Source organism: Trichomonas vaginalis, chromosome VI (assembly GCF_026262505.1).
Source record: "Trichomonas vaginalis G3 chromosome VI, whole genome shotgun sequence".
Lineage (NCBI taxonomy): Eukaryota > Parabasalia > Trichomonadida > Trichomonadidae > Trichomonas > Trichomonas vaginalis.
In genome coordinates, this window is record NC_067208.1 from 6,899,674 (window position 1) to 6,912,278 (window position 12,605).

Genomic DNA, 12,605 nt, shown 5'->3' on the forward strand with positions numbered 1-12,605 from the left:
ATGTTTTGTCATGATTTCATCGTAAATGTTTTGTCATGATTTCTTCGTATATGCTTTGTCAAAACTTCATCGTAAATGCTTCATCGAATTTAAACGTAAACACTTTGTCATGATTTCTTCGTATATGTTTTGTCATGATTTCTTCGTAAACACTTTGTCATGACTTCTTCGTAAATGATTTGTCAAGGTTTCATCGTAAATGTTTTGTCATGACTTCATCGTATATGTTTTGTCAAGGTTTCATCGTAAATGTTTTGTCATGATTTCTTCGTATATGCTTTGTCAAAACTTCATCGTAAATGCTTCATCGAATTTAAACGTAAACACTTTATCATGATTTCATCGTAAATGTTTTGTCAAGACTTCTTCGTAAATGTTTTGTCATGATTTCATCGTAAATGTTTTGTCATGATTTCTTCGTATATGCTTTGTCAAAACTTCATCGTAAATGCTTCATCGAATTTAAACGTAAACACTTTGTCATGATTTCTTCGTATATGTTTTGTCGAACTTAAACGTATATGTTTTGTCAAGACTTCATCGTAAATGCTTCATCAAACTTAAACGTAAATGTTTTGTCAAGACTTCATCGTAAATGTTTTGTCATGACTTCATCGTATATGTTTTGTCAAGGTTTCACACTCATAACTTTGTCAAGTCTTCATCGTATATGCTTCATCGAATTTAAACGTAAACACTTTATCATGATTTCATCGTAAATGTTTTGTCAAGACTTCTTCGTAAATGTTTTGTCAAGACTTCATCGTATATGCTTCATCGAATTTAAACGTAAACACTTTATCATGATTTCATCGTAAATGTTTTGTCAAGACTTCTTCGTAAATGTTTTGTCATGATTTCATCGTAAATGTTTTGTCATGATTTCTTCGTATATGCTTTGTCAAAACTTCATCGTATATGCTTTGTCAAAACTTCATCGTATATGCTTTGTCAAGACTTCATCGTAAACACTTTGTCAAAACTTCATCGTATATGCTTTGTCAAAACTTCATCGTAAATGCTTTGTCAAGGTTTCATCGAACTTAAACGTAAACACTTTGTCAAGACTTCATCGTAAATGTTTTGTCATGACTTCTTCGTATATGTTTTGTCATGACTTCATCGTAAATGCTTTGTCAAGGTTTCATCGAACTTAAACGTAAACACTTTGTCAAGATTTCATCGTAAATGCTTCATCGAACTTCTTCGTAAATGTTTTGTTATGACTTCTTCGTAAACACTTTGTCAAACATAAACGTAAACACTTTGTCAAAACTTCTTCGTAAACACTTTGTCAAGACTTCATCGTAAATGTTTTGTCATGACTTCATCGTATATGTTTTGTCATGACTTCATCGTATATGCTTTGTCGAACTTAAACGTAAATGTTTTGTCAAGACTTCTTCGTAAATGTTTTGTCATGATTTCATCGTATATGTTTTGTCATGATTTCTTCGTAAACACTTTGTCATGATTTCATCGTAAATGCTTCATCGAACTTCATCGTAAATGTTTTGTCAAGACTTCTTCGTAAATGTTTTGTCATGATTTCATCGTATATGTTTTGTCATGATTTCTTCGTAAACACTTTGTCAAGATTTCATCGTAAATGCTTCATCGAACTTCTTCGTAAATGTTTTGTTATGACTTCTTCGTAAACACTTTGTCAAACATAAACGTAAACACTTTGTCAAAACTTCTTCGTAAACACTTTGTCAAGACTTCTTCGTAAATGTTTTGTCATGACTTCATCGTATATGTTTTGTCATGACTTCATCGTATATGCTTTGTCGAACTTAAACGTAAATGTTTTGTCAAGACTTCTTCGTAAATGTTTTGTCATGACTTCTTCGTATATGTTTTGTCATGACTTCATCGTAAACACTTTGTCAAGACTTCATCGTAAATGCTTCATCGAACTTCATCGTAAATGTTTTGTCAAGACTTCTTCGTAAATGTTTTGTCATGATTTCATCGTATATGCTTTGTCAAAACTTCATCGAAACTAAACATAAATGCTTTGTCATGATTTCATCGAAACTAAACGTATATGTTTTGTCATGATTTCTTCGTAAATGCTTTGTCATGACTTCTTCGTAATGAGTGTAAATGACCAAAAATAATGTTTAGGTGAAGAGGTGAGATCTCACCCGTTTTTTCACCTGTTTTTTCACCCTCATGTTTTATCATGATTTCATCGTAAATGCTTTGTCAAGACTTTGTCAAGATTTCATCGTATATGTTTTGTCAAAACTTCTTCGTAAATGCTTCATCGAACTTCATCGTATATGTTTTTTCAAAACTTTGTCATGATTTCATCGTAATGAGTGTAAATGACCCAAAAATAATGTTTAGGGTAGATGGTTAGATATAACCCAATAACTACCCTCATTTCATTCTATACACAATTTACATCATAGACGATTTAATAGATAAAATACTTTACTGTTTCATCTGATATAAACATTATTTGGTGAAAGTATCCTAAAAATATTTACGAAAACATTAACGATAAAATATATTTCTGCAGTTCATCCGCTACATTATTAACTAATTAATTACAGACATAAAATATATTTTATCTATTAAATCGTCTATGATGTAAATTGTGTATAGAATGAAATGAGGGTAGTTATTGGGTTATATCTAACCATCTACCCTAAACATTATTTTTGGGTCATTTACACTCATTACGATGAAATCATGACAAAGTTTTGAAAAAACATATACGATGAAGTTCGATGAAGCATTTACGAAGAAGTTTTGACAAAACATATACGATGAAATCTTGACAAAGTCTTGACAAAGCATTTACGATGAAATCATGATAAAACATGAGGGTGAAAAAACAGGTGAAAAAACGGGTGAGATCTCACCTCTTCACCTAAACATTATTTTTGGTCATTTACACTCATTACGAAGAAGTCATGACAAAGCATTTACGAAGAAATCATGACAAAACATATACGTTTAGTTTCGATGAAATCATGACAAAGCATTTATGTTTAGTTTCGATGAAGTTTTGACAAAGCATATACGATGAAATCATGACAAAACATTTACGATGAAGTTCGATGAAGCATTTACGATGAAGTCTTGACAAAGTGTTTACGATGAAGTCATGACAAAACATATACGAAGAAGTCATGACAAAACATATACGATGAAGTCATGATAAAACATTTACGATGAAATCATGACAAAACATATACGATGAAGTCATGACAAAACATATACGATGAAGTCATGATAAAACATTTACGAAGAAGTCTTGACAAAGTGTTTACGAAGAAGTTTTGACAAAGTGTTTACGTTTATGTTTGACAAAGTGTTTACGAAGAAGTCATAACAAAACATTTACGAAGAAGTTCGATGAAGTGTTTACAATGAAGTCTTGACAAAGTCTTGACAAAGCATTTACGATGAAATCATGATAAAACATGAGGGTGAAAAAACAGGTGAAAAAACGGGTGAGATCTCACCTCTTCACCTAAACATTATTTTTGGTCATTTACACTCATTACGAAGAAGTCATGACAAAGCATTTACGATGAAATCATGACAAAGTGTTTACGAAGAAATCATGACAAAACATATACGATGAAATCATGACAAAACATTTACGAAGAAGTCTTGACAAAACATTTACGTTTAAGTTCGACAAAGCATATACGATGAAGTCATGACAAAACATATACGAAGAAGTCATGACAAAACATTTACGATGAAGTTTTGACAAAACATATACGATGAAATCATGACAAAACATTTACGATGAAACCTTGACAAAACATTTACGATGAAATCATGACAAAACATATACGAAGAAGTCATGACAAAACATTTACGATGAAATCATGATAAAGTGTTTACGTTTAAATTCGATGAAGCATATACGATGAAGTCATGACAAAACATTTACGATGAAGTCTTGACAAAGTGTTTACGAAGTTAGTATCCCTAACTTGGGTACTGTGGCACTGCGCGCCTCCGTACACGACTTAGCGGTTTTGACACTTTACGAAACCGGTAACGTATATTTTACAACACAACCATAACACCAACTTAACCTTAAATATTTACAAAACCATCTGACACATAAATAATTTCACTAATGATTTCACTAACGATTTCACTAACGATTTCACTAACTACTTCACTAACGACTTCACTAACGAATTCACTACCGTCCTCACTAAATAAAAAATAACCTTATTTTTATTTTTTTTAATTTTTTATTTCATTACAAAGACATGTCCGACTACATTTACTATGACTCTTTCCCAGAACGTTTCCGTGAACTATTCAAAACTCAAGTAAAACTGAGAAACATGCATTTTAACAAAGACAGACCCATTGACGATGAAAGAAACCCTGAATATATTACAATCCCATATGACGCAAAGTTCATTGCATACATTCCTTATGGTCGCAGAGGAACGAAAACTATTTCAACAATGACGAAAAATTATTTCTGGAGCGATGAAGAAAATTGCCTTATCTACATAAATGCATACTTAAATAAAGCTACATATTGTACAAAAGAAGGTTGGACTGGATTTGAGCTCTACATATACGACGACGATGGAAACAGACGTTGTGTATACCCATACGATAATATGTACCATTGTTTTCATCAAGCATTAAACGAATACATAGTCAGTAAGGGTCTCATTCCTGTTGAGTAGATATGCTTTATTTTTGTTCTGTCATTTATATAAAAATTAATGATATCACCACCCTCACACGTATGAAAACATAGCACAAAAATAAATTTAGGTGAAGTGGTGAAATCTCACCTCTTTTTTCACCTCATGAATTCATTGCTTTCTCCAACTCTTCTAACTTCTTCTTAAGTTCAGCAATGTTGTCCTCATGAAGTTTAATCTTTCTCAAAATTCCTTCTTTATCTAATGGTTGCTTTATCTTTCTAAACTGAACTCTACCATCCTTCATAGTATGAATGTAAAAACCTTCTGGAATAGTTCCTGATTTAATGTATTCTACCAAAAACTTTTGTTTCATTGCTTCAGTGACTTTAGTCGTCATTTCAATCAAATAAAAATTTTAATATTAAATAAAAATAACGTTATTTTTTCAGTAAGGAAACGCAGGAGTTTTACGATTTATTTGAGGCGTAGGTTCTGGTTTAAATGTTGGAGTCGGTTTAGGAGTTGACTTTTGAACAGGAGTTTGTACTTCCATAGGTTCAGGAGTCATTGAAGGTGTTGTTTGTGAAGGCGTTGGAGTTTGTTTAACTTCAGCTACTTCAGTATTATTTACAACATTTGTTTTATTTCTTTTCAACATCATAACTGCTCCTGCTGTAGCTAGCAAACCTAGTGGAGACCATATTTTATATAAGGACTTGACCAAATGCTATTTTTGACAGGAGCTGGTGGAACACCTAACCTTGGTGAGACTGCTCTTTGCCATTGTGCAGCTCGTAAGAAATATTCAATAGGTGCTCCATAATCGTTTGGTAAAGTTTGTTTCACAGATGGTGAAGGTTCGCGAGAGCTTGATGAAGAACTCATTTATAAGCTTTAAAAAATAAACGTTCATCCTTTATTCCTCACTGTCGTCCGTGGCTATTTATAGTCGGTCAAGTCTTATTATTTGGTATGCCTGACTGTCTTACTTGTATTGCAGCAAAGCAACAATCCCTCATAAATCCAATAAGTGGCTTTGGTACGTTTTCAGTTGCTAGTTCAATAGGTCCTTTAACAGACAATTTGTATGTTATCGGAGCAGTAGATGTTTGACCTTGCTGGAAGCAAAAGTCACTTCTGTTGGAAAACCACATAAGAAATGTGTGTTGTCATAGCTATCCCATTTATGTTCCACACTACCATCATCCACCAATGACCTCATAACATCTTCATTAAATCCTATCATATCATTGTTTGTATTGCAAGCGTTCGCAACCATTTTCATAAAATACAGGTCCATATGATTTTTCAGGTTCTGCAGGCATATTTCCATAAGCTCCCATGGAAAGCTGAAGATATTTAAACTTAGGGTTCTCAAAATTAACATAATAGTTGTCTTTCTTTCTAAATAGTGCCCAAATACTTTTAACATTAATAGGCGTATAAGCTGCTGTAAATGTTGGCACTTGAACTATCTGTATTCTTTGAGAATGAACCGTCCATAGGAATCCAATCCATAACTTTAAACAGGAAAACATAAAGCCTCGTTTGTATAATGTTCTACAAGTTCTGTATAAATGTTAGGGTCTAAAGAGAATGACTTTGGATGAATGAAACATTCATTAAAATCCATCTTGTTCGAAATAGTTGCTGGGTTACAGTTGTAATAGTAACTGTTCCACTAGCTTCTAACTGCCTTCGTTATCATAGTGAATGGTTCATTCCATGGAACAAATTTATTTGTCGGTGGATTTGAATCTGAAGCAAATGCAACTTTAAGAGTTGGATTGAAAGCAATGATATCATTTACAGATATAGATGTGCATTGTAAGGCGTCGCTACTGAACTTTACTTTAAGCTGAATGTTTCCTGCAAAAGCTGGAATAAATCGAATAGCTTTCTAATGAAGGAATCTTCTAACAGGAATTCTTAAACGAAGCTTAAAATCAAATGATTTTCCTGCTGTAATTGGACCACTAACAATTTGTCCTGTTCTGCATGTTCCCGAATGACTCCATACATCTTCATGTCGAGTCTTTGAAAAATCTACTTATTTTTATTTGTTCGGTAGTTTGTGAGTTTGAAGTTATATATGCTTCTTCTCTTGCGTTGTCTTGAGAATATACGATACGACCATTTGCAAGGATTTGATATCCAGCAACTGCATAGAAAGCGTCATCGAAACCAATCCAAAATCCTGGTGGGTTTGTTTTATTGGAACCTGAACCAATTTCTTTATCTACAATAAATTGACCTTCCATTTTATACGTAATGAATGTATTGTAAAGGTCCAACATATTTTCACCAGGAGGTGAAGAGTTGAATGTTACCCATGTGTTATCTTTAGCAGTTCCAGGTTGTGATGGAATCTTTGCGTCAGAATATTTTCTATTAGTGTCACCAATTTGAACTGCTTGTCTATGATATCGAAATATGAGCGAATCTGATGAATATGCTCTGCTGGAGTAAATTCGTTTAACTGTTCGTTCTGCATGTATTTACTTCGGATAAAAATATCTATTTACTTCATTATTCTCACTTCTCTTCTTGGCATTCGTGTGGAAGTTGTTTCTTGACATTTTCAATGAACTGTACATTCTCTTTTGTCTCAACTTCTTTCACTGGCGGGTCAGGGTTCTTTGACTCGTTTGTTTTTCAATGAAATTCACAAACTTTGCAAATAGCTCTTGGTTCGTTATTGAAAGTACATCTGGCTTCTTTTCTTCTGGTTCTATTGACTTTTCAGTTTGAACAGAAGGTTTTATATGGGCTTCGTGGACTTCACCCTTGCCATGCACCTTAATGTTGTCGCTTTCTGCATTTGCTAATGGAACCTTTCTTTTTCTTACGTATATTTTACCATCTTTACTCTGACTTACATAATAGAAAGGATGTTGTATTCCTCTGGCGTCATTTAATATAATAGACTCTCGTTCTGATTTTGACAAGCTCATTTTACATCGGTTAAAGTTTTAATTTAGTTTTTTATCTACAGTCAAATGACTCAGACAAGCCCTACGGACAAGACCCAAGGGTCATAGATGTTGAAAGCATTGAAGAAAGAAATTCGTGAGCAAATTTTATCCGAAACTGAAGGAACAAAAACAAAGAACAAAAGCCAGAGAGACCAAAGAGAAAACTTAGTGAAAAACAACTAGCTGCATTAGCTGCTGGAAGACAAAAGAACCACACGTTTGCTGGCAAAGAAAGCTAGAGAAGAAGCTGAAGCAAAAGCTAAAAAAAGAGAGAGATAAGCCCGCAACGCGGCGGAAGGCCGGTCCATGCAAGGGAGATTTCCTTTAATGACATTGCTATTGGACTTTATATGAGACGTTCAGTCCTCATCGAAAGTAAGAAGAAGAAATGTTTGACATAACAAATGCAAAACGTTGGGTGAAACAAGAAGAGCTGTACCTCATGAAGTAAGAAGAGAGATGTTTGACATAACAAATACAAACGTTGGTGAAACACGAAAGAGAGATGACACACTGAAACAAACATAGAAGAGAGATGTTATTAAAAGTGCTATAGAACAAGTTCGCAAAAGCTAACGATGTCATTCGTTCCATTGACGACAAACCAAAAGAAGGTGAGAGATGGTTAAAGAAAGATGAAGAGAATAGGAAGAGGAATGTGAAGTCAAGCAAGACTCATTGAACTTTAACATCGAAGCTTAGATGAACCAAACAGAGACTACTTACACAACATTTCGTTAAGGTTTTAATGAGACTCTTAGAGAAGATTAAAATAAACTCCCAACAGAGATGGATGGTATGTTATAAACTTGGTGGAAAGTATGAATGTTCTACGTTAAACCTCATAATATTGGACATTACTACATCAGCTCTTGAAGAGAAACTTTTATATCAGAGATAGAAGCAAATGCTGCAGGTATGTTGAAATGCACTAACTGCTTCTTCTTGACAAACATAAAGAATCTTACTGAAATAAAGATGTATGATTTAACAAAATATGAAGGCTTAACGATGTTCAGATGTAAAGAAAGGCAAACAAAAAAGAGACCATATGAGATGAAAGCACACTGACAAATGACCAGAAAGCCATTTTGGAAGCTCTTAAGCAAACAGCGAAACCCAGCACTTATAGAAAGCTTTTGGAAAATAATGGTGAAAAAGAAGTTTTATAAGAAGAGAAGCGGTCAGTTCTGAAGTATCTTTGCACATTACCTATAAACTTGAACGCTACCAAATCTTCAATGAACTGAACAAAAAGACTGCAACACTTATGACAGAGGACAATTGTTTCGTTTATGCTTGCTTCAGGCTGGAGTAAATGAAGAAACTATTGACCACATGAGAGAAGTCATTCGTGTTAGAGACTTTCCTCAAAAGTAAAGTACAAGAAATTTCTGACGCAACAGGTATTAGCATTTAATGTTACCATTGGTTATTTCAATGACTCAAGACATAATGAAATAAAGAGATATATACCAAAAGAATGCGAAACTGTTTAGAAACTATTGACTTACTTCTTGTTGAAGACACTACATGCTAAATAAAGATTACCAATGACAACATATTTCATTCGCAATCTATATAGAAATTCTCAAAGCTTTGTGGGGAATGAACATTGAGAACAGATGAAGATTTATACAAAGAGAGAAGATAAATATGTAGTTCGTTATGATAGAACAACACCGCTATGGGATGTTATGAAAACATTGTGGGAGTGCAAATATTTCGAACCTATTTCTTATGGAGAACTTTTCACATATACTACTGACTTATATAAACAGAACCTTGCACCATTTAAAGATTTGACATATGCTCCAAAGTATTGTGTACACTGAAGAAGAAAGCAGAGTCAAAAGAAGTAAATAAAGCTAAATGTAAATTCATTCCTGAGCACGTTTTCTTTGCTGACTTTGAGTGTAGCACAGACGGCTTTCATAAAGCTTTTAACATCTGTTTATGACAGTGAAGATGGTTCAGTTAGTGAAAGCATTTGGGGTCAAACTGTGCAACAGAATTTTTGGAAAGACTTCCTGACAAGAGTTTAATATATTTCCATAACCTCAGTTATGACATAAAACTTCATCTTAAGACACATGACAGAAGTGAAAGGAACTCCCATCATTAAAGGTTCACGAACAATGCAAATAACTGGTTTTAATAAAGGAAGGGCAATTATTATAAAAGACTCTTACAGTGTTATAAATAAGAAGCTTAAAACTATTTCCTGCTATGTTTAACTTACAAACAGGACCGAAGAAGTATTTCCATATAACTACTACAGCAGTGTTTTGTTAGCAAATGACAACAGAACTGGTGTCATTTCTGAAGCATGTAAGTTTATCCATGATGCAGATACATTTATGAAGAACATAGATTCCATCAAAGGTTGCAGAATAGATGAAAACCACTTCGACTTAGAAAAATATAGCACGTTTTACTGCAAACAAGATGTAAGAATTTTAGAGAAGGTTTTGTAAAGTTCCGCAATGACTTATTGAAAGAGTTTGATTTAAACGTTTATGACTACGTTAGTATTTGTTCAATTGCTAACAAATTGTTTGAGAACAGAGTATACTTCCCGAATGGAAATCTTTATGACCTCTCAAATAAACCAAGAGAATTTATTTCGAGATGCATTCAAGGTGGAAGATGTATGTTGTCAGATAACATGAAACAAAAGAGCAAAAAGAAACTCATTGCTGACTTCGACACTGTTTCATTATATCTTCAGCTATAGCAAGACTTTTATACTTTAGAAGGTATTCCAAAAGTATTGAAGGAAGAAATGTTAAGCACAGAGTATCTCATGAGACATTTATTCGATGATGACCAAAAGGAACCCATTGGTGAAAAGTTTATGTCTGGCTTCTTTGTTCTCATTAAGATAACAGAGAATTGGTATACCAGACACTTTCATTTAATAGTTTGCGACCCTGAACTAAATCCAGAACTTAACGTTCCAAGAAGTTCAAACACTTGCTGTCTCATGTATGTTGACCATATAACATTACAAGACCTCATAATATCAATGTGTCAAATGTGAAGTGTTGCAAGGATACTATTACGATGGAAACAGAGATATGAGAATAAGAGATGAAGTAAAGAAGTTGTTTGAGTTAAGGTTAAAGTAATAAGAAAGAAGGAAACCCCTTACAAGAAATTATAAAAACTCATTCTGAACAGCATTTATGGCAAAACTATTCTATCTCCTATTGAGTCAAAAATAACCATAGTAAATGACAAAGATGCTATAAGAATGCTATAAGAAATTACAACCATATAGTGAAGTTCGAAGGTTTGGATGGTTCAAGATAAAACTATTTCAAGCTAACGAAAAGCATTTGCAGACACTTTAACTTCTGTCCACTTGGTGTTAATATTCTGTCTATGTCAAAACACGTATTATGAATGAAGTATTCTGTACTGCAGAGACATGGGTCTTCAAATTTTTACAGGATACCGACAGTATGCACTTATATAATGAAAGACATCCCAAAGCTTGCAGCAGAGTTTAAGAAGAGATATGGTCGCGAACTTATAGGAAAGAACCTTGGTCAATTTCATAGCGACTTTGCAGAAATAACACCTGGAAAACAAAGTTTAGCTTATAAAAGTATTTTCTGTGGAAAGAAGACCTACATAGACTTACTCACTAACGATTTAAATGAAGTTGCATTTCACTGCAGAATGAAAGGCGTGAAGCAAGATGTTATTGCTTTAACCGCTAATGAAATGTTTCCTGAAGCTATACAATGCTATTACAATGAAGATAAGAACATTCACATACCTGTTGGAACATATGACAAAGACTCTGAGTTCAGTTTAATGAAACTTTACAAAGCACTTCATGATGGTCAAGAGATTGCATTCGACTTATGTAAGTCATGTCAACCTTGCTTTGCTGAAAAGTTCAACTTTTCAATAACGACTAAAACAAGCTTTATTCGTAAGTTGAAGTTCTGAGGTCATGGGCTTCGCCTTGCCGCTAGCGGCTTATTTTTGTCAGCAATGAGGTCATGAATGAGGCCATGAATGAGGCATTCGTGATAAAAATAAAGCTAGCGTAGATTTTACAATATGCGATGGTAGAGTTTAAGAGTTGTGCTTCAATGTAGAGACAGTCCTTATGGTCTGGAGGCAAGAACACTGGACATTTATGGTCATGAGTGGAGAACATGTCTATCCAAAACTCACGATTGAAGCCGTTAATTTATAGTATTTAGGTTAGGAAGTGGTGAAGTTCTTGTATGACCAATGAACTCATTTTAACTCCTTTGGCTATATTAGAGTAAAGTATTGCTTGCTTTCTATCCAAATGCCAGGTGTTACAATCTTTGAAAATTCATTTTTCCTCGGAAGCATTGCATCATAATTGAAAACATTCTTGAAATCATCACTTGGTTCAGAGATTTGAAATCTTATACGTAATGGATTTTCTTTCTTTTTAGCGACTTCATTGAATGGTGAGAATACAATGAATTGACAGTCATGAGTTCCATCTTCATTTTCATTAAATTCATAATGAAAGTCTATAAGTTGTGGCTGACTACCTTCTTCTTTCAGTTGTGCAAGAAACTCACGTAAAGGCTGTAAAGTTTGTACTTCAATATTGAACTTTTTCTCGAACATCTCATTAAATGAAATCATACATTGCAACAATGTTGTATCGTCTTTAAAGTATTTGTATATGTGAATGTTTTGGGCGCTTAAAGACTGTTCGTCATTTTCTATCTCGACTTGAAGTATAAATTCAACCTTTCTGAAAGCACGTGTTATATACATAGATGTTATGCCAATGTACTTCTCTTTCATTTATGTTCACAATCCAGTCTGTTGGAAACTTAAACGTTATCTGTTCCCTTTATTTTGACGTCAGGGTTTTCACTACTGAACGCAACAGATAAAGGTATTTGTCTATACATTTAATTCGGATAAAAATAAACCATTTACTCTTCCTTTGCTTCAGCTTCCTTTAAGC

The 12,605-nt window shown here is 33.7% G+C and overlaps 2 protein-coding genes and 2 pseudogenes across 4 annotated transcripts, besides 2 other annotated features; 1 reads left to right on the forward strand and 3 right to left on the reverse strand.

Annotated features, from left to right (window-relative positions):
• Positions 1-12,605: part of a mobile genetic element that runs on past both edges of the window.
• Positions 3,950-12,605: part of a mobile genetic element that runs on past the window's edge.
• Positions 4,254-4,688, forward strand: TVAGG3_0819450 (uncharacterized protein; the record flags this gene model as incomplete). Its single annotated transcript, XM_001294450.1, has 1 exon — positions 4,254-4,688. One exon carries the CDS (start codon positions 4,254-4,256, stop codon positions 4,686-4,688), a length of 435 nt encoding a protein of 144 aa, XP_001294451.1.
• TVAGG3_0819460 (uncharacterized protein) lies at positions 4,813-5,049 on the reverse strand (the record flags this gene model as incomplete). The annotated part of the gene is made up of 1 exon (XM_051247966.1): positions 4,813-5,049. The coding sequence occupies one exon, from the start codon at positions 5,047-5,049 to the stop codon at positions 4,813-4,815; it is 237 nt and encodes a 78-aa protein (XP_051083441.1).
• On the reverse strand, positions 5,098-5,537 carry TVAGG3_0819470 (annotated as a pseudogene). The gene has a single exon. A coding segment is annotated over exon 1 (440 nt).
• TVAGG3_0819480 lies at positions 11,698-12,256 on the reverse strand (annotated as a pseudogene). Its single transcript has one exon. A coding segment is annotated over exon 1 (559 nt).